At 38.4% G+C, this 23,130-nt stretch overlaps 1 protein-coding gene across 1 annotated transcript; it reads right to left on the bottom strand.

Moving 5' to 3' along the window:
- Positions 1–1,628: 1,628 nt before the first annotated feature.
- SEC22B (SEC22 homolog B, vesicle trafficking protein) lies at positions 1,629–21,139 on the bottom strand. The gene is made up of 5 exons (XM_058716026.1): positions 20,913–21,139; positions 12,533–12,642; positions 9,387–9,547; positions 7,076–7,222; positions 1,629–3,581 (listed from the first exon to the last, which is right to left on the bottom strand). The coding sequence occupies exons 1-5, from the start codon at positions 20,985–20,987 to the stop codon at positions 3,427–3,429; spliced, it is 648 nt and encodes a 215-aa protein (XP_058572009.1). The 5' UTR covers positions 20,988–21,139; the 3' UTR covers positions 1,629–3,426.
- Positions 21,140–23,130: the final 1,991 nt, after the last annotated feature.

Below are 23,130 nucleotides of genomic sequence, written 5' to 3'. Positions count from 1 at the left end.
TTAAAATTTTTCTATAGAACCAGATCCCTGAATGTATTACAGGAAAATATTCGATAGAATTGGGGGGGGGGCGGTTTACAGAATTTTTCAAGAATACATCTCATTCACAAAGTTAGTTCAAACTGTAGAATTCTTCCAAGTCACCATAGCTGGACAGTTTTCAAGGCTTCTGGGTACTTACCTTTGAATTCCACTCCTACGTATCTGAGTACTTAACTGGGGATCATAGACCACTACATCGCGAACAGGCTTTGTGGGGCTCTTGAATACTCACTGTATGAATGCATGAATTCACATACACTGAACATTTCTCTGGGGTAAAGGCACATACCTTTCATTAGGTTTTCAAGATTTCCCAGAAAGCTTAATAACCACTAGACATTTAAATGAACAGATATACAATGTGCCCCAAATATTACTACACTTTAACATTTGTGAGATTTCCTAATAAAAGCATGTTATGAAGTTCAGTGCCCTAACTACTACTTTGTAAAAGTAGTCCACCACCTTCAGTCCCTAGGGCGCACAACCCTCAACCTGCTGTGACCTGACGTCTGCCCCACTCCTCTGAATGACCTCTGCCTGTATGACAAAGTTCCGTAACACTAAAATTCAACATCTCCTTCCGGAAAACAAAATACATTTTTGGAACTTATTTTGATCTCTTGATTGGACAGCAGAGTGGAGAAAAGCACAGAGTCTGGAGCCAAACTGACGAGGTTCGTATCTCAGCTGCGTCCCGTTCTAGCTCTGCAACATTGGGCGAATCACTTAGCTCTTCTGTGAGTCAGAGAAGCAGCCTTTGTAAAGTTTCTTCATTCGTATGGTGTAAACAGTACTTGCTTCAAAATGTGAATGTGAGATGTAAGAAAACATTGTCTGTATTACTTATTTGGTACCCGGGATAACTCTTTTCTTGAAAATGGCTTGAAACCCGTCTCCTAGGTCTCACTCTACCGTTGCTGCCTCCTCAGTTTCATCTCCCTACTTTCAGGCTCAGCCCGAACAGCTCTCTCGTACTTGGGCCAGAATGATCATCCGAAACCCTAAATCTGATGCCATCTCTTGTCACTGACGTTAGTGTACTATAAACTCGTTAAGCGTGGTAGATGTATCTCTTTATTACAGTGACCAGTCTAGTTCTTCCTCAAGGCTCAAGTGCCCAAACTCACCCAAGGAGTTGGGTTGAAGCAACAGAATTACAATCCCCAAAATGGGCCTCACTCTTTTACTCATGACTTTGCACAAGCTATTGACTCTTTCTGGAATACCTTATTCTTCTTCCCTTACAACACTCCTTCCCAAAGTAGGGTGTCCTTTCTTAATGTGCCCCCACTAGCCCTAGACAGTACTTATTACATTCTATTTTAGATGCCTGTTTAGATGCTGATACACTTCATCTAGTCAGATCCTCCCACTACCTCCAATAAAGAACAGAAGCGGAAGCCCTATTACGATAGTCTTGTTCTCTCATTTTTCAACCGTCGTAACATTAAACCACTTTCTCATTCCTTTCATCATTCTGCCCCCTTCTCATTTTTCAATTAACCACTGGGTTTTGGTAGAAATGTACCCAGAGAGATATGTGTACATAAAATAACTAGATAACAAAACTTCACACTTCAGGGAACATTCTAGAAGTATTTATTTCATTGCTGACCACTTGGTTGCTGCATGCAACTCTCAACAATGAGCTGCCGCTCTCCACTCCTATAGAAGAACCAGATGCTATGGTACCACTACTTGGGTTTTCAGACTGTCAGGCTTTTATTGCCAACATCGTTACTTTAGGGACAAGCCTTTTAGGGACTTAAAAGCACTTATTCTCTATAAAAAGTAACTTCATGTTTCATGCACATACTCCAATTGGCAGATTTAGGTCCAAAATGGAAAAAAAAAAAATTTATTCTAGTTCTGTAAATTATCAGGAATTTATAAGCCACTTCTTGTTCTAAGGAAATAGGGTTTTGTTTTGTTTTTTACCTCTATCAGGAATCAGGACAGTAGCTTTGATGATCCCTTAGTTATAAAACTGTTTACTAAAGTTCTCTCCAAAGATGTAAAGAAAAGAAGTTGGCTCATTTTCCTGTACAACTGAAAGAAACATGTGCAGTATGTGTAAGTTGTAGTTTATACTGTAGACCCTTGTGACAATATTTAAAAGGCCTATTCTCCCCATTTAAAAAATTCTACCTCGGAAGGTAAAAGGAAATCCCCATTATCCCTGAGCAAAAAGGGAAAAATCATAGGTACTTTTATTTGTTAATAGAAGCCACTGTAAATGAGTTATCTATCTCTAGAACATTCTCAGAGAATTTACATAAACTGAAGAAAGTACGAGGTGTTCTCGGAGACTTTCTCAGATGAATGTATTTAGTTGTTTGAGTAGTTGCTGTGTAAAAATTTAAACTGAACTACGTGGCTGAACATTTTCCATTTTGAAATTTGAGAATATCCTGAGAGGATGCTTATGGGACATGAAAACTAATGGGTGCGGAGGAATTTTTAAAGTGTCAGCAGGAGGAAACGAGAGGGAGGAAACTACAGTGGAGAAAAAGGGGGCAGGACAAAGCTGCAGTGATGAGCTGGGCCTTTCTTCCCATTAAGTCAGGGGTTTCTGATTATCCGTATGTTATATTTACTCTTATATTAATATAAACGAGATGCTGAAAAATACAATTAAGAATGTCCCAAACTAAATTTAAGTCTTTTAAGGAGTAAATGACAGAAAACATTTTAGCTTCTTAATCAAGGAGTGCTATAATATAATATCAAGGCATCTTAATATAATTCGTTTAACCCTAAAGCAGTTGTGCAATAAGCAAAATATCATAAAAGGGAAACAACAAAGGCTAACTTCCTACAGGGGCCGACAGACAAGATCTTCGCAGCACAACAATTAACCTTCACAGAGTGGAGTCTTGTTTACAAGGCCCTCAAAAACTCAAGATTACTGAAAGTCACAAATGCCACCAACAAAAGGAATGTTGATCAGACAGAGTCAGAAAACTTCCCAAAGGGCTGCCTTTTCTGAAGGAATTTCAGACTGTTGCTAGCACAGGTTGGCTAAGCCAGATCTCACTGATGGCTCCATTAGAAAAGAAAATGCCCCGCTCAGTGCTGTTTTAAAAATGTAAAAACACTGGGAGGGGAAAAAACAAAAGAAAACAATCTACTGTTCCCTAGCATACACAGCTCAGCACCCAGAGAAAGTCTCTGCCCCCAAAAGAGACTTTCTACAAAGGGGGTAAGCTTCATTAAATGAGGTGTAACATTTCGTTTTCAGGACATGTCTTTTCTTGCAAGGTCCTTAGAGGCAGAAGTTCCACTTGGAATTCTAATACACATCTCTGTGAGCTCAGCTTCCTGAAAACACACACCTGCCGGGTTCTAGGTTCACCCTTGCCAGTGACTGGATTCACTACTTCACAGCCACCAGAATCGCACATACACTATTAACATGATGAAAAACACAGCTACCGCTGCAAGTTTGGCGTAAGTGGAACGCATGTTCAAGTACTTCGCATCCTGGCGGTATTTCTTGGACAGACTGGACAAATTGTTAGCCTTTGAATCCAATGCTGTTGAAGAGGAAAAAAGGAAAATGTTAATTAGTCACTGAAGTGTTTTGTCTAATGTATTAAGACACAAAAATAACTTAAATGAGTGGCACTATGCCAAACAACCACGATGCTTATTTCATTTTTATTTTAAAGGTTAGGTTGTATATACTGATTAATCCATGATCCTGATGCACTGTAAAATCCACAATGCATTTTAAAGTTATCAGACCAGGGGCGCCTGGGTGGCTCAGTCGGTTGGGTGTCCGACTTCAGCTCAGGTCATGATCTCAGCGTTTGTGGGTTCGAGCCCCATGTCGGGCTCTGTGTTGACAGCTTGAAGCCTGGAGCCTGCTTCAGATTCTGTGTCTCCATCTTGCTCTCTGCCCCTCCCCCACTTGCACTCTGTCTCTCTCTCAAAAATAAATAAAGATTAAAAAAAATTATCAGACCAAATTATGTTCAGATTCTTGAGACTGTATAGCGAGGTGGTTAAGAGTGCTGGCTCTGACCTCAGAGTCTTTGGTTTAAATCTCAGCTGCACCAGCCATGTGACATTGGTCAATTCACTGAGCCTCTACTAAAACCCAGTTTCATCATCTACATAAAGTGAGGATAATAACACTAACTGTATCACAGGATTGTAAGTACATGAGAATGCCTGTGAAGTGAACACGATGCCTGTATATGATAAGACTGATAAATGCTGGCTGATAATAATCATCTCATCATCTTTTAATGGTCTAAATCTTATTCTCTCATATTTTGAAAAAAATGATAATCCATGTAAGATAAGACTCAGTAACCAGAAAACTCAATGAACCACAAACTGAGTACTGAGCTGTATCTCAAAGTTGACCGCTCCCAAATTCCCAAGATTCTCCACTGGTAAAGACTATTATGATTCTACCAGAAATTATGTTTCAACAGACACAGGAAAGTTGTCTTGTAACTAAAACATAATCACAGGTGCTAGGAAGCCACCAACACCTACCAAATTAAGCTTTTTAGAACCTTTTACCAAGTTTTGTTTTTCTAAAAGGACATTTGTAATGCTGTTATAACTGTTAGCTGAGCACTTAGAGAAACAGCCAGAGAGACACAAGCTAGACTGGACTAAAATACATGACATATTTTAATAATAAAAACAAATTCTTGGTGTGACATAAATGAATTTTGGTCATTTTACTTCTTTAAATTTTTTTAAAGAGACTATTTTGCAACACGAATTTGTTTGTTCTTTAGAGAATACTTTTGGAATATTTGGAGTTGCTTAACAGAGACTGAATTGGTTGAGAAATGTGGTATTACTTAATGACACAGTCATGACAGCCACTTGTAAATTAGCAATTTGTTCTGTAAGAAAAACACTTAGTCACACAAGAAAACAGTTAGGAGATGAGAAATAACCATGACAATGCTGCGAGGAATTTTTCCAGCCAGTCTACTAAACTGGACACTTCACTGGACTGAGGTTTTTAACTACTGTGTCTATTGCTATATCCCCAGCGCCCAGAACAGGGTCTGGCAATACTCAGTGCTCAAAAAATAAATATTTGCTAAGCGGATCTAAATCTGCTGAGAATAACTGGGCAGCGGAACAAATATCACGTCGTATGAAATAAGCACTAGTAAGAGAATTCCTGCTTCTCCCCCACTTACTCTTTGTCTCTCTCAAAAATAAACATTAAAAAAAATTTTTTTAAAGATTACAACTGTACAGTTGACCCTTAAACAACATGGGTTTGAACTGTGCGAGTTCCACTTATACATGGATTTTTTATAGAATACTGTAGATGTATTTTCTCATCCTTATGATTTTCTTAATAACATTTTTTCTCTAACTTACATTATTGTAATACAGTATGCAATATGTGTACCATACGAAATAACATGTTAATTGACTGTCTATGTTATTATGGGTAAGGCTTCCAGTCAACAGTTGGCTATTAGTCGTTAAGTTTTTGGGAAGTCAAAAGTTCTATGTGGAGTCCCTGACCCCCACGCTGTTCAAAGGTCTAATGTCTTCTTTTTCAATCAGCACATCAGCTTTGTAGTAACCAGCAAAGCACAAGAGGATCCTTTTACACTTTTGGTAAACTGACCAATATACAAATTTTGGATTTAAGAAAAAGTCTTGTGCTGGTCTATTTTATCCCAGGTAGAAACTAGGTCTGTTATGATGAAAATTTACAGTCTCACTCACCCAAAATTTGATGCTTAAAGAGTGAAGCTACATGCTGGGACAACTGCTGACTACTGACATAAAGGTTACAATCTGCAGTTCATAATAAAGGAAAACCCATTTACTCATGTATGTCATAGGGCAAGTTCAAGACATACTCATGGAGGCATCTATTTGTGATCCTTACTGTGAAAGAAATAAAAGAAGTATATGAAATATATAAACACTACCTTTACGAGTACATTAAATACATGGGTAACATTGAAACATTAGGTAAATATATACATATATATATATGGTTCTTTTTTTTTTTAAGGCAAATTAGGTAAGTAAGTACACACGTACACACACCCATTATGTGCTAAAAAAAAAAAAAAAAAAGAACCATTACACAGCTAAGTGCCTTAGGAGTTTAAAGGACAAAAGAGATTAACATGACATGGGCTATCAGGACCTGGGAAGGCTTCTTTGAAGAGGCGGCTCGGCTCGTACCTAGATCTTAAGAACAGGTCCAGGATGGTGAGGAAGCTGACCTGGCTGGAGCAGAATGTCTGTGAACTAGAGAGCATGAAAGAAGTCTGCAATCTCCTTATCTTCCGTTACAGAGAACACAGTGCCTTGCACATGACAAGCACTCAGCAAGAACAAAAAGTAAGTTGAAACCAGACTAGATCGTATCTTGTAGTCACAGATTTTAAAAGTTTTTCAGCAGAGGAATGCCTTGATGAAAATGGCATTTTATAACATTTGATCTGGCAGCAATAAAGTCTCCCAAAGTGGCTAGTCAGGAAACCACTACAGTAAATCTTTGACAATTTCCTCTCATTCTTCTTTTCATTTCCCTTAATTTATGTAAGAGATTCTGTAAATATTTGCTTAATGTTGTAAATATCTTGGTAGAAGTAATTGCTTCTGATATGGAATAGGACCTTCACAGTGTTCCAACTCAACAAAAACTAATCATGCTGGGAAAAAACATATCATATACGAAGTTTTGTAATGTAAGCTATGTCTCTTGATGGTATTTATTTATTTATTTATTTATTTATTTAATGAGAGAGAGAGAATGAATGAATGAATGAATCCCAAGGCGGGGCTCAAGCTCACCCGAGGCAGGGCTCAAACTCATGAACCATGAGACCATGACCTGAGCCAAAATCAGATGCTTAACCAACTAAGCCACACCCAGTCACCCCTAATGTAATCTATTTCTGAGAGATGAATTCTTAACAGTACTAGATAGAGTGACAGTGAAAAAGGTAACCCAAAATAAGCTATCGTTACCTGTGGACTGAGAAGCGCCCTACAGGACTCTTAATGTTTTACATACCTGAGAGTGCTTCTCCCCGTTGTAACACTTCTTCAATATTGGCCACCATGATCCTCTGTACATCCTGCAGTTCAGTGTTGATGGAGCCTAGGTTTCTCCGAGCACGGCTGTCAATGTAAAGCTTTTTGGTTTTCTGAATGTAGGTATCTAGAATAATGAAGAAAAGTGACCATTAACAACCTTGCCCATCAAAGTACTGGAGTAGGGATAGGATAACCAAGCTCTTGAATGAACATCAAAGTTTGAGTTTTGATGTTTTCATTTGTAAAATGTGAAGACAGATGACCATTCAGGAGAAATGTCCTCTGCACACCTTCAAATTTGAAGTCTTTGCTATCAGGGTCCTTATAGAAAGTAAGACCCACTATAGTAAGCCTTTCCTGAAAGCAGATTATTTTCAAACCATGCCCTGAGGATCCTCAGGGTTTTAGTACTTAACTCTATATTCCTGAAAAGGATCCCGACAACAATCTAGCATCACTACAGGTTCTGTCATTAAAAGTAGGGGGAAACATGGTCTTAAAGTATTTTAACATGGAGTGCCTGGGTGGCTCAGTAGGTTAAGTTTCCAACTTTGGCTCAAGTCATGATCTCACAGTTTGTCGGGCTCTGTGCTGACAGCTCAGAGTCGGGCTCTGTGCTGACAGCTCCGAATCAGAGCCTGTTTCGGATTCTGTGTCTCCCTCTCTCTCTGCCCCTCCCCTCCTCGCTCGCTCTCTCTCTCTCTCTCTCTCTCTCAAAAATAAATAAACATTAAAAAAATTTTTTTTAAGTATTTTCTTTAACATACATTCCTAATTTCACTCTGTTCTTAAACTTCAGGTAAAGCAAACATGTGGCAGGGAGTTTCCCAAAATACCACTATAAACTGCAGCTATCATGTTTAGACCATGTCTGCATTTCTCAAAACTATAAAAAGAATGACTTATTACTAAAGATTTTATTTTCAACTTTTGGCATTTTCTTAAGTGATATGTGCTGGATACCTTTCGTTTGCCTCTCTAGACCTCCTCTCCACCCTTCTGCACCATGCTTTTTGCCTTGGGCAGCTGACCTGCATGGACTACATCATGGGCTCCTGGTTCGGGGGGGGGGGGGGCTTCTAGGTTAGGTTCGACCAATGGGGGAGCCCCAAGAGTAGGGCAGGAAAGCAGGTAGTGATGTCAGGGTATTTGTTCCCCGAACCCCCCTCCCCCCACCCCCCCCCACCAAGAAGTCACCCTGGGCTGGCAGCATCCCTCCAGCAAGAGTAACTCCTCCTCTCAAGATGGCCTTCTCTATAAATTTTGTCCTTTGCAGTTTCAGAAACTGCTCCTTTCTCTTATCCCTTCAGGCCTGGGGATGGAAACAATTACTGTGTAACTGATCTCAGGTTACTGTACCTGCAGTTCACCTAAAACCCATTCATATATAATCCTTTAAGCTAATTTGAGTGTATCAACTATTTCTCGTGTGACCTTGATGTAACAGTCTTACTGGTTTCTTGGTTTTACTGGACCTCTATTATCTTCAAAAATAAAATCTGAAAAACCAGACATTATAAAAATTATCACTTGGAGAGTTTGTAGTTATGAAATACTGGAGTGTTTTCCTAAAATTTTCCTTATTTCTAAAAAGTAAGATGACCAGTTAGCTAGCAAAATGGAAATACTTCAGAAATTCAGAAACAGTAAAACCAATTTCTTTTAACTAAAAATATCAGTAATATAATCTAATCATACTTATTCTCACTTCCTCTAGAGTACCCAAAACATTTCTGTTGATTTATTGCCATCAGATACTTTATCAGTGATGAGTCTTTCTATAATTATTATACAAATATGGACACCCATGCTCACTATTTCTGCAGGTAGTAAATGCTGTCCCCCAATGCCATACCTCTTCCAGTAATTTTTTTTAACTAGAGGATTAAAAGAAACAAAATGTCATTCTTATTTCTATATTCGGACCTCCAGAAAATGAACTTTTCTGTGACTGTGCATATGTGTGTGTGGTTTGGGGGAAAGAACTCAGCTACTACATGCCAACCAAATAGATCTTTAGGCACAGTTCTTGACTCTGACGAAGAATCAATCCAAATCACAAAAAGGGAAAAGGGTAACAAATTCTAAGGAAAAGACTAAAAGACCACAGAAAATTACTTGTGAGAAGCAACTTTCATTCATTCAAAAGCACAGAGGTGGAAAGGAAAAGACAGAACCCAAAACTTAAGTAGGTAAACATCAGAAAAAAATGTGTAACATTTTCAGTGTAACAAACAGCTTCTCCAAACTGTTTGCTCTCTTGATACAGAGATGAGGAGAAAACTTACCAAACTCAATAAAGGAATAGGGCCTAGACACAGTCGGCACCTTCTTCCCATGCTGTTCATCGAATTCTGAGTGCAAATCTTCCAGGTAGGCAAAAGCCAATTTCTTAGGAAAGGCAGCTTCACACAAAACCAAATAACAAACTCCCTGCTCAATAATGTAGCTGGAGAGACACAAAAAAAGAAGAGAAAAAGTTGTCTGTAGAATAACAATACCTCCAACAATTTGAAGCAGACTCTTCGTGCCCTACAGACTTTTGAACATATTCTAGCCTAAGCCCTTTGAAGCTAACTAAATCTGAAAATCAATTGCAAACCACAAATCCTTGGAATCAGAAAGCAAACATCTTCCCATTATGAGAATTATATTCCAAAAGAAGTACTTAAACATGTTTACAATTGTTTATTATATAATCCAGCTAAAATATCATAATACCTAAGACTTTTTCTTGAAAACTCAAGAGTTGTGACTCCATCTACCTTTTTTAAAATTTATCCATTTTTGAGAGAGAGAGTGTGCGTGCCTGCATGCAGAGAAGGGACAGGGAGGGGCAGAGAGAAAGGGAGAAAGAGAATCTCAAGCAGGCTCTGCACTGTCAGCATGGAGCCCAATGCAGGGCTCAAACCCACAACCCATGAGATCATGACCTAAGCCAAAACCAAGAGAAGGACACCCAACCAACTGAGCCACCCAGACGCCCCCATCTACCTTTGATTACGTATGGAAATTAGTATATACATATTTAAACTCTTTCTAGCCTTAAGAAAAACAGTGGAAATGGAAGCTTTTGTGGATACTTCATAGTTGGAAGTTAATGCCACAATGTTTACTGGGTACAGATAATGACCTTAAGATAAATAATATTCCCTAATTTCCAGGCCAGAACTTTGTATCAACTGTCTAATACAAGAAATTATCCAATAACAACTGAGTTCCTCCTATAAGAGGTGCTCCCTGGCACTCTGGAAGGAGCTATATGGCTAACGTGTCTGAGATGTCTCAGAAAGAGATTAGGTTAACTCTGTGATTTTCAATGTCTCTTTAGCCACAGGACTCTTTGTTTCAGCAATAATTATATTCAGAAGATCAATATGCACATGAAATAAAATCAGGTCATTAGTTTAAGTAGGACTTCAAGGGCCCAAAGCATTACACATACCCCTATACCTACCCTTGCTATGTGGCTCCTAAGGCATCCTAGGACCCCACAGAGCATAGTTTATAGTGTATTATATGACCTCTCAGGCCCCTTAAAATGATGATGATGGTGGTGATGATAATGATACTGATGTGTTTGGGCATCTAAATCAACTGGTCTCCTTATCTTTAGTCTAGACCATCTTCTAAACTACAAGTTTTATATAACCATATAAATATAACCATATTATTCTGCTTAAAAACTCTCAGGATTCTCTAATACCTATAAAATAAAATCATACTCCTTGGTATAGTATTTGTGGCCTCCAAAGCAGGTGTGGGCCACATTCCATCATACACCCAATATGCCAAACAGCATGCTGCTCTCCAAGTTTAGGTTCTTTCAAGTCCTCATAGATTTCTGCTTATATTTCTCTGTATTCTCCCTCCCTCTATCCCCTTTCCCCAAACTTGCTCCCTACAAATGGGAATTTATTGCTTCCTTCTCTCTACTCCCAAAGCATGTCATTTATAAATGAATTACAGCACTTCTTGCCCTCAGGTATAAAGTTTAGTTGTCTGTATATGTGTTTCTCTCTGCTAATAAGATAAAGGCAGAACTTAATATACGGTCTGGTAAAGAATAAATCTTTAAAATATAACTCTTAGATTGAAATAAAGGATGAGATGAAATTATAAAGGAACCCAACAAGAGAAAACCTCTTTTCAATTCCATTAGGAATTCAATTCCATTCCCTAGATCTTTTGTTCCTAATCCATGATAGAAATAAAGATACTATATATAATTATACATATAATTGTCTATATTTTTTGATGTTGAAAATTAGATTTATAGAAAATGTTTCATATACTACATTCTTTTTTTTTTTTTTAATTTTTTTTTTTTAACGTTTACTTATTTTTGAGAGAGAGAGAGTGAGAGCAGGGGAGGGGCAGAGAGAGGGAGACACAGAATCTGAAGCAGGCTCCAGGCTCTGAGCTGTCAGCACAGCTGGGGGGACAGAGCCCAACACGGGGCTCGAACTCACGAACTGTGAGATCATAATCTGAGACGAAGTTGGACACTTAACCGACTGAGTCACCCAGGCGCCCCACATCCACTACATTCTTAACCAATAAGCCAGGGTTTTGTTTCGATTTTAGTTTTGTATACTTGCTTGTTTCTGATGGGTGGAAAATTTTCCCCTCCCTTTAAAAAGGTTAAACAAGGCAGGTCCTTCCCAGGTCTATATTATCTTAGCATCTGAGGTCCTAAAATAGCAAGGATTATTTAGCTAATCCTTTTTTATTTTCCTCTGATCTTCCTGTCCTCTCTTTTTTAATCCTTTCTGTTTTAATCACCCTCAAACTTGACATGTATTAAACATTTAATACCAATTACTTGCAGGAATTATTTGAGCCCTTTCTCAGTTATATGCACTAATACCACTGATTGTGATGCTCTAAAATTATCTTTTATAATTTTCCTTTTTCTAACAACTAACATTTACTGATATTCTCTCTGTGCCAGGCAAGATGTTAAGAGATATAAATAGATTCCCTAATTATTCTCACAAACTATGACTATTTCCCCTATTTTACAGAGGAAACTAAGGCCCTAGAGAGGTATATGTGGGTTGTTCAAGGTTGTCTTGTTAGTAAATGTTTGAGCAAGAGTATTAACCTACAGACATCTGGCTCTAAGAAACTCCTAAAGCAAAAAATTAATCTATTATTGCACGATGGGTATAGCATTCATTAGACAGAGGATAAAACAGGTTAATTTACTGTATGCACAGGATAAAACAGTTAATTTATTGTATGCAAATTGAATAAACAAACCAAGATTTCAGTTTTGCAGAATTAGAGCCAGGGAAGTTCCTTCCATGAAGAGACTGTATTTTTAAAATATTCTTTACTTTTGAAAAATTGTTACCATTGTTCTCAGGTGTTACTTAAATTTACTGTATTTCATACTTAAATGATCACAAAGAAATAGGATTATACTCACTGGAAAGTCATGGCGCCAGCTTCCAAGGTACATCTGGTAGGGGACTGTTCATTCAATTTGCGAAAGAGTTGCTTAGCCTGACTCTGGTACTGTTGAAGGTCCCGGCCAGACTGAAAGAAGACACCTTCATTTAAGAATTTTCCACACAAAAAAAACAGCCATAACAATTAGTGAGAAGCATTATATAATGAGAACACTATGTAAGTAAGGTCCTTCATTAAAGGTTAATAAAATACAGGGGCCCCTGGATGGCTCAGTCAGAAAAGCACACGACTCTTGATCTCAAGGTGTTGAGTTTGAGCTCCACACTGAGTATAGAGATTAGTTAAATAAAGAATACTTAAGAAAAATTTAAAAAATCCAGGGGGCCTGGGCGACTCAGTTGGTTAAGCATTGGACTTCAGCTTGGGTCACAATCTTGCAGTTCACAAGTTTGATCCCCTCGTTGGGCTCTGTGCTGACAGCTTGGAGCCTGGAGCCTGCTTCAGATTCCGTGTCTCCCTCTCTCTCTGCCCCTCCCCCACCCTCTCAAAAGTAAACATTAAAAAAAATTTTTTTAAAGAAAAATAAAAAAATAAAAAAGGTTGATAAGATTCATTTTTTTTAAAAAAATGCCCTACTTTTATTTTTATTTATTTATTTATTTTTTTAATTTTTTTAATGTTTATTTATTTTTGAGGCAGGGAGAGACAGAGCATGAACAGGGGAGGGTCAGAGAGAGGGAGACACAGAATCTGAAGCAGGCTCCAGGCTCTGAGCTGTCAGCACAGAGCCCGATGCGGGGCCAGAACTCACGGACTGCAAGATCATGACCTGAGCTGAAGTCGGCCGCCTAACCGACTGAGCCACCCAGGCGCCCCATAAATGCCCTACTTTTAGAGCAAAAAAGAAGATCAAACCCCTAGTTGTTCACGAAAATCACGTTATTTGTACTTCTCAACTGCCTTTAAGCCACTCTTAACTTTCAATCCAGTGTTCTTTCCACTGTTAGGTCAGTGGAAATGGGTCCTCTTAACCCCTTTCACTTGCACAATTATTGGCACATAACTGCACAACATGTTCTATACTCAGGAGAAAATCCTGGGAACAACAGACTGGTGAATTTCATTTTTATCCTGGAATATCAAGCAAAATCTTCCACTAAGTGTTACAGTATTGAGCATTTAAGCAAAACTAAATGTATGCACCCATCACTGCAAATTACTAAGAAGACTGTAACTCCAACTAGGTAAAAATGAACAAGAGTAAGGACCAAGATTGAAAAGTCAAATATTCTTTACTGAGTGAATAGATTTGGTTTCTGAGTTTGGAAAGAAAGAGATATATACATACAAAATGCAAATAACAATATTCAGATGATAGAATTACAGGTATATTTTCTTGAACAATTTTTAAATAGTTTAATAATTTTTTAAAAAAAGGAAGGAAAAAGCCTACTGAGAAATACCAGTGTCATCTCAAAAGGAGAACATCATACCTCATTCACCTATTCAATCCAAAAGGCAAAGAATGGAACGGAAAGCAAATATATATTATTTATTCATCCACACACAGGGGCAGGAGCGCACTTTTGCCATGTGATAGAAAGGAATTATTTTATTTTGGATTAAACAACAGAACACAGTCTCTTCTTGACAGATGTTTAATAACTAAATGCTTAAATTTAAAAAGCATTTATTTGAGGTTCTCCCAAGGACTGGATCTGAGGTCTGACTTTTAAAAAGTGCAAAGTGAAATCTTAAAATTCTAGATAGTGAACCACTTAGCTAACAGTAAAAGTAAGGAAGCAATGATAAAATTGTGAAAGTGGCAGATAAGCAAATGTACAAGTACAGGATCCTAAGCCATATGTAAAATGACAAACTGGAGGGGCGCCTGGGTGGCTCAGTTGGTTAAGCGTCTGACTTCGGCTCAGGTCATGATCTCACGGTTCGTGAGTTTGAGCCCCACGTCAGGCTCTGTGCTGACAGCTCAGAGCCTGGAGCCTGCTTTGGATTCTGTGTCTCCCTCTCTGTCTGTCCCTACCCCCTCTCTCTCTCAAAAAAAAATACACATTAAAAAAATTTTTTTTAAATAATAAACTGGAAATTTAAATATGAATAAGGAAGTAAATTAGCATGAAGTGAACCAGGAGAGTTAGGTAGAGTCCACTAGAAGTATCACTTTATCTTATTTAGCACTGTCCCTATGGCAATGATTTGTTATACTACTCTAAAGAAGTATTTCTATATTAATATATATGTATGTATTTATGTATTAACAATACTAGACAATAATTAGCATAATATACATTAACATTATTATATTAATCAGTATCGCATATTTTTTTCATGATTGATCTGCTAGTAAAGGAGAGTGAAAACTACCATATGCTTTGAACTAGTGCACAATATCCTGCATTCCCTAAATGAATGGTACTTGCCAAATTGTTTGCTTCACCAATGCCATTATATGTGGCATTTGGAAGAGATCTGACCCCACAGCAGTAGACAGAACAGATGTAAATAAAGTTGGAAATGTTACTAAAGTGCCAAGGAATAATGTCCACATACATCAATGATTTTTCAACCTTGGCTTTACACTAGAATCACTTGGGGGTTGCACAAAAACTAATCAAGCCCTATCTCTACCTCCAAACCAATTAAATCAGTATCTCAGAGGTGGAACTCAGAAATTGGTGTTTTAAAAATAACCACAACCACAGATGTTAAGTAAAAATGTTTTTGACAACTAAAGGCAAAGGAACCAGGTGAAGAAATAAATGGCAGAAAAACTGTCAGTCAAATAAAGACTGCTATAAATCCTTTGACTTTATAAGAAGCATTGTAAACATCACTGCAACCAAAGAGAAAGAGACTAACCACTGTATGGACTACAAGAAACTATGGCCGAAAGCATGCTGCAGTTTCGGGGATCTATAATGACACTGAGATTACACAGAGATTGTGGCACGCCAACCAACATTTTACAGTGCTGGTTCCATCAGCATCACCGTTCCCTGAGAACACAACGCGGGCACAATCTTTCTGGTAGGTATTTTTGCAATATGTATTAGAAGTTACAAAATTTGGGGCGCCTGGGTGGCGCAGTCGGTTAAGCGTCCGACTTCAGCCAGGTCACGATCTCGCGGTCCGTGGGTTCGAGCCCCGCATCAGGCTCTGGGCTGATGGCTCGGAGCCTGGAGCCTGTTTCCGATTCTGTGTCTCCCTCTCTCTCTGCCCCTCCCCCGTTCATGCTCTGTCTCTCTCTGTCCCAAAAATAAATAAAAAACGTTGAAAAAAAAAAAATTAAAAAAAAAAAAGAAGTTACAAAATTTTACATATTGTTTTAGCCAACAATTCTGTATCTTTGAAAATATACATACACATCATATATGTTAAAACAAACAACTACAAATGTATATAAAAATAAAAAAACAAATGTTCAGTAATTGGATAGAAAATTGGTTAAATAACATATTTATACAGTGGCATATTCATACAATGGAATATTATACAGCCATTAAAATGCTGTATAATACTTAATGATATGAGAAGATACTCACTACACACTAAGTGAAAAAAAACTAGGTGGAAGTCTTACAGCATTACCCATTATTTAATTTTATACATATACACACACATACAGAGATTAAGGTTTTATGTTAAAATGTATACAATTTAAGTAAAGATTTTGGTAATAATCACCATTAACATTTTGGTCCTTTTGTTTTTCCTTTTTTACTGAATTTTCTACAATAAGCGCAGGCTAGTTTTGTAATGGGGAAAATTGTTCATTCACCCATTCCTGTTTATTGCATATTTGTACCCACAAATACATACAATTCTAGTCTGAACTTTAAGAAAGGCAAAATGGAACTGGAAGGAAAATTTTCAGAAATAGGCAAATTAATGAAATTAAATGAAAGCACTCACTTTCTGTCAGCCCCAGTTCTAAACACTTTACATAATTTAACTCTAATAAGCTTTACAACTACCCTATGAGGTGATTAGAATCATTACGCCCATTTTCTGTATGAGAAATCAAACTTGCCCAAGGACAAGAGGCCAATAAGAGGAGGGGCAAGAACCTGAAGCCAGGCAGTCTAGCTCTGGAGTCTGCGTTCCTAAACATGCAATAGCACCTCTACAATTAAAATTGCTTCGGTGATAGCAGATCCACTTTCTGGGTGATCTTACTATTTCATATTAAATCTAATTCATAGGAAATTCTCAGGAAACTGTGATCAGAACTGGCAGCTCTGATCTAGATCTCACAAAACAACATATTCACCACTGTACAGACAGAACCTCAGTTTGCTTTCAAGACTAAAGTCACAAAAGGCCCACAGCCTCCAGACTGCCTAAAAACAGATTAGATGTCCTCATTCTGTTTTCCACTTCATCTACAACAGACTTCATGAAGCTTATATACAGTATAATGGAAAGATGTGTTAGCAATCCGATAATGAAATGGATGTGAATGGACAATTTCTGAAACTAATCTGCAATAGTGTATTTAGGATTTGGTTCTATATATATATAATATAACAGGTACAGGGTAGAAATTTCCCACACAATCACAACACTTTTTATTGCTATCACCTAGGACTGCTGAACAACTAACTATATCAAATGCCACCTTTTGTCTTTATAGGAATGTTTAGCTAAGCTCTTATCATTTTAAAATCCCTGTTGTACTTGGCTGGTCAAAGGCCAGCAGCACCAAGAACCAACCATTTTCCTCTAAAAGCAATTACAGTAAGGTGACTAATGAACCCTCAATAATTGGGGGAGCAATGCAGTTTAAAATGTACAACAGACTATCTGCTTTTTTGGTGCTCCCTGCTGAATACTTGGTTAGATCAAATATCGTCTTCAAGTCCACAGAGCTGGGGCAAAATGAAAGGAAAGAGAACACCTTCATTTTGAGGTAGAACACAAAGGTAGATGAAGAGATGCAAACATCCAAAAAGTAGAAACACACCAGAAAGGTAGAAAGGAAGGAAACAGAATATCAGAGAGTCTAGGTTTGAAAAGAAAAGTTCATCTCTCTACCGCCCTAGGCTGATACTTCTAGTTGAGCACAGAGGAAACAGTAGATGAGATACTCTGCCTACATCATTTTTTGAATTTTACTCTCCACTGTATTATCTGAATAACTGTTCACCTCCAGTAGTAAGGCAGCTTATACAGGACTAGCACTAGTAACATACGACATCTGTTATCAGTGTAAATAATTGAAAAAGAACATTGAATTACTTGGCCTGAACAATTAAAGTACTTGACTACAGAACTATTTGGCTGAGGGGTGCCTGGGTGGCTCAGTTGGTTAAGCTTCCGACTTCGGTTAAGCTTCTGACTTCAGTTGGGGTCATGATCTCGCGGTACCTGAGTTCGAGCCCCATGCTGGGCTCTGTGCCAGCTCAGAGCCTGGAGCGTGCTTCAGATTCTGTGTCTTCCTCTCTCTGTGCCCTTATCCCACTTGCACTCGGTCTCTCTCTCTTAAAAATAAACATTTAAAGAAATAAAAAGAAATAAAAACTATTTGGCTGAAATAGCCATTTCTTAAAACGTTATTTTTAGACTCCTAAGAAGTAGATACATTATCAAAAAGTCTTAGAACATGGCTGTACAGTGTACCAGTTAGGCACTAAGGCTCTGGTCTGAAGTCAGACAAATACTGATTAAAAACCAGTGGTTCTTGAGGCGCCTGAGTGGCTCAGTCGGTTAAGCGTTCTCACTCTTGATTTCAGCTCAGGTCATGATGTCGTGGTTCATGGGTTTGAGCCCCACATCGGACTCTGCATTGATGGTGCGGAGCCTGCTTAGGATTCTTTCTTTCTCTCTCTCTCTCTCTCTCTCTCTCTCTCTCTCTCTCTCTCTCTTTCTGCCCCTCCCCTGCTCTCTCTCTCTCTCCCAAAATAAATAACCATTAAAAAAAACCCAAAACAGTGGCTCTTAAGCCACTCTGGCTTAAGTGGCTCTTAAGCCAGGGTGACTCTGCCCTCCCACCCCCTGATCACATCTGGCAATGTCCAGGAATATCACTCAATTGGAGGTGTGGAGGTGGTGGTAGTGCTATTGGCATCTAAGAGGCAGAGGCCAGAGTTACTAGCATACGTCCTACAATGCACAAGACCGTTTCGCACAACAAATAATTATCTGACCGAAAATATCAAGTGTTGATATTAAGAAACTGATGAAAAATTCCATTTTACTACTTACTCGCTATGTGGCTCATACAAAAAAACCTATCGTCTCTATGCCTCAGAGCTTCCTTACCTGTAAATGGGAAGAATACCACTAAACTATCCTAATATGATTGGTATGAAGATTGAATGAAATCAAATACTTGACAGGCTTTAGCACAGTGCTTGGCATGTAGTATGCATTCTATAAATGTTCCTTTTACTATTAACATAATAAAAATGAGTCTAAGACTCATAATGTAGATATTAAAAATCAGGGAAAGATTTTATCATTCAAAGCCTAAATTCCTAAAGGAAATAATTATGGAATTGCCATCACAAAAATATTCTTGTGGAAAATTTCTTTGTCAATTAAACAAAAGTAACCCATTTGGTAGACCAACACCTAATTTGGAATTAAGAAACACACAATAATATATCAATTACTTTTTCAATAAAGCATCAAGGCAGAGAGTAAGGAACTACTAATATTAAGTAGACTTTCAAATTCACTTTGTATTCTTTGCCCACACTGAAATCTAATGCAATAAACTGACCAGACTCCTCCCTGGGAAAAACCATTTCTCAGTCAAACTACATATATACTTTAAGGAAAATTTCTCCACACTATCTCCCTTGCTCAAGTCACATTCCTGCATTTATTTTAACAATTTCACTCCTTCTGCAGAGTGGTCCTAGAAAATTCTTAACAAATTGAGAGAAAAGAAAAATATTTCACAATTGAATATTAAGGGCACATTATATTTTTCAAATTTTATATAAATGATTAGACTTTGTCTTACGCAATAAATTGAAAATACTTCACTTAGCAGGACCTGCAATTTTGTGATCTGTATTGCTACTCTCCTAAAAGTGAAAATAAACATATTTCCAAGTCAAACCTAAAAAGGCATAAAACCAAATAGAAGCTTTCCTTATTACTAAACAACACTGTCAGCTGAGAAGTCATTTCTTCTGGGAAGACTGTCCTGATCTCCCAAAACCAACCTAGATACCTTTTCCATGTTCAACCACAGAGCCTTCTTCCTCTTCCATAGCAATTATACTATGTTATAATTGCTTATTTGTTTTCTGGCTTTTCCACTAAATTGTAAGCTCCATGAAAGTAGGGACTGTGTCCTCTAACCTGTATAATCACCATGCTTGACACAGTTGATGTGCTTAATAAGGGTTTTGGGGTTTTTTTTCGTGAAAAATCCAACAGATATGTGCAAAATAATTTTCTAGAATTCATCTTTTTTTTAGGCCTTGAGTTTTTTTTTTAAAAAAACTTAGGTTGTTCGAGAAAGTAAACTAAAATTGATCACTTTAAATAAATTACATAAATTTCATTCTCAGCCTCCCTTCTTCAGAGATCTCCCCACCTTGCTCCAGAAATCTGTCTCACACCAGAACCTTCCCTTGTGATTCTAAGGCACAAAGCTTTCTTTTCAAGATATTTGAAGCTGTTGCTTTTAAATCAATTCAATACATTTTCTGAGCACTTATTAGCCTAAAGCTGCTGCCATAAAAGCTATGAGAAGCACAAAGATCATTAAGACCTGTCGACTGCCTCAGAGGAATCTCAATTTATTGAAAGACAAAAGAAAGTAGCAAAATAAAGGTACAAGGCGTTAACAGAAATATAACACAGAAGTTATAATCCCAATAATAGGAATTTAGTAAGGCTTACTGGAGGAGGTGGGAATTGGACATAAACTTGAAAGAAAGTACTGTACTGAACTTCAAACAGGTGTCTATATGTGGCAATATTATCTCACCCACTTTCAAAAGATGTCATCAAGATAGGTCAAGGATCAAGTGCCACAGTGAAAGAGGTTGAAGAACTTGGGAGCTGATTTCTCCCAGGACCTGTTAGCCTCAACAGCAGCAGAAAAATAGAAATCTCGAATTTTACCAAAGTCTCTAAGAGTTACACAACACTGGGTGATCACAATCAGTCGAACCTATCCCTACGCCGGAGCGTCTTTCTATACAAAAAAACAGGAAAGGCAAAAATCTACCTCCGCCTTCAGGAAAGATTTCTTTTAACAAGTAGTTTCTCCACTGCCAAAAGATAAAAAGAGCAGTTCAGAGGGGTCGGGAGTGCACGGGAGGTCGCAAAGGTCGCCTGCGTTCTAAGAAGAAATCCGGTACTGAGAGCACAGAGCTCTGGCAGGGACTTGGGGGCGCGGGGATAGAAGAGCTCACCTGTTCGTCCTCCTGCATCGAGGCGGCCAGCGGGAGCCCGTCCGCCACCCGGGCGATCATCGTAAGCAACACCATCTTCACAGGCTTCGGGGACCCAACACTGGTCCGGCGGCCGCAGACGTTCTCCCGACTTCCTCCGCCGCGACCGCAGTTACACCTCTATCTGAGTTCCCGAAGATCCAGCTGCCTGCGTCTCCGCTTCCCGCTGAGGTGGCCGGAAACAAGCCTTGGTGCTCTTCACTACCGGTCCGCGGAATTGACTTCCCTCCGAGAACCGCAACCGCCAGAACACTGGTTCCGCAGTCTCTCCTTCCGTCTTCCAAGACCCCGTGCGCTTTTCTGGTTAGGGGCCTTGAATACGCCTTGACCCTTGAGGGGGTATGGCACACAAATTAAAACAGAATTTTCTAGTTCCTGAAGTGCGGGAGGGGGCTGGGAAAGATGGGGGGAGTTAATGGGTACTTAGATGAAGAGTATATGTGAAAACACTTTGAAAATCAAGCTCTATGTTTTCATATTTTTCTGTTTTATATATTACATATTTTATACATAATATTTTCTGTATTCGTATATTTCTAGGCAGAGATTTTTGTCTGCTTGGGGTGTTTGTTTGTTTGTTTTGCTTGTTTTTGTTTATGCTGTATCCCCAGATCCTTGAACAGTTTCCAGTAAAAAAATAAATATCTATTGTATCTGAAAAAAAAAAAAAATGACCAACTATGGGACCTCAGAAATCACCAAATCAGTCGCCCTTCCAAAAGCTGGGATCTCTACTACACCTGTTATCATAGGTGGCAGGATAACCTTGCTAGAGCTTCTAGTAACTGGGCATTCACTCCCTTTTGGAATGATCTCTACAGAATTCTACTTGAGGAAGTGTTACCATCTCTCTTTTCTTTGGTGTCCCTATCTCTAAAATGGGGATATTATCTGCCTCTCAGGATTTTTGTGAATAGATGAGAAAATGTAGGTGCACGAGTTTCATAAACTAAAGAAAGAAGTTATACAAGTGTTGCATTTATTATTACTTATATTAATAACTACTCTTCATTAAGCATTTACAGTTGGTGTTTGCATTAATAGAAACAGAAAGTGCTTTAGAGATAAAAGTTATTTAGCCGAATAACCCAGTGAGATTGTTTAATATTAGGTTCCCCCTTTGTAGGTGGATAAAATGCCTCAAAGAGTAACTTTTCCAAGGTGACACAGCTAGTAAAATTGGGAACAAAATTTGAGCTGAGGCTGAACTCCAAAGCCTGTGTTTTTATTTTTGTGATGCAACTCTGTCTTAATATTTATCTGTAGGTGAAAGAGCTCATGCTTACATTACCTTTCGTACAGCTCTACAAGTGTTAGGAGAAAACTAATATTATTTTTTTGAGAGGCTTTTGGGAGGTACACCCGATGATACCTAATGACTGACTCCACACAAAAGATGAAGGACTGGGATATAGACAAGACAAAGAAACCAATGTTACTATTAACAGAGACAGTGAGAAAGTGAAATGGAAGGCAATCCTTGTGTATATGGTAGCCTAAGCTGGTAAAATCATCGTATATTACATTTAGAATAGCCCATATATATAACTTAATCTAAGTTCCCTCTCTCCCACCTAACCAGGATATGTCTTCGCCATAGTCTCAAATGATGGTTATTCATCCTCTACTGGAATAATTCCAGTAATGAGGAATTCACAATACAAATATTTTAAAGAATGGGGGTGCCTGGGTGGCTCAGTCGGTTAAGCCTCTGACTTCAGCTGAGGTCATGATCTCATGGTTGGTGGTTTCCAGCCCCACATCGGGCTCTGTGTTGACAGCTCAGAGCCTGGAGCTGCTTCAGATTCTGTGTCTCCCTCTATCTCTGCCCTTCCCCTGCTGGCACTCTGTCTCTGTATCTCTCAAAAATAAATAAAGGTTAAAAAAAAATTTAAACAAATATCTTAAAGAAGGGTAGTGCTTTGTGGATGAGAGAAACAGAGAGAGAATAATATAGCAGGTATGCACAAGAAGCAGATTTGGGGCAAGAGTCCCAGTTTCTATTTCGTGGCTTTAGGCTTTTCCCAAGTTCCATAACCATTTCTGCTCATGGATTCTATTAATCACCATTGTTTCTTTATAATAATCCCCCCTCCTTTCTTTGCTTGGTTTCTGTTACTTATAACCCCCAAAACCAATTAATTAATAGAGGAGCACAGAATCACCCTGGGGCAACCCT

This window comes from Neofelis nebulosa, chromosome 2 (genome assembly GCF_028018385.1).
Source record: "Neofelis nebulosa isolate mNeoNeb1 chromosome 2, mNeoNeb1.pri, whole genome shotgun sequence".
Lineage (NCBI taxonomy): Eukaryota > Metazoa > Chordata > Mammalia > Carnivora > Felidae > Neofelis > Neofelis nebulosa.
This window is presented reverse-complemented; position numbering and strand designations above follow the sequence as displayed.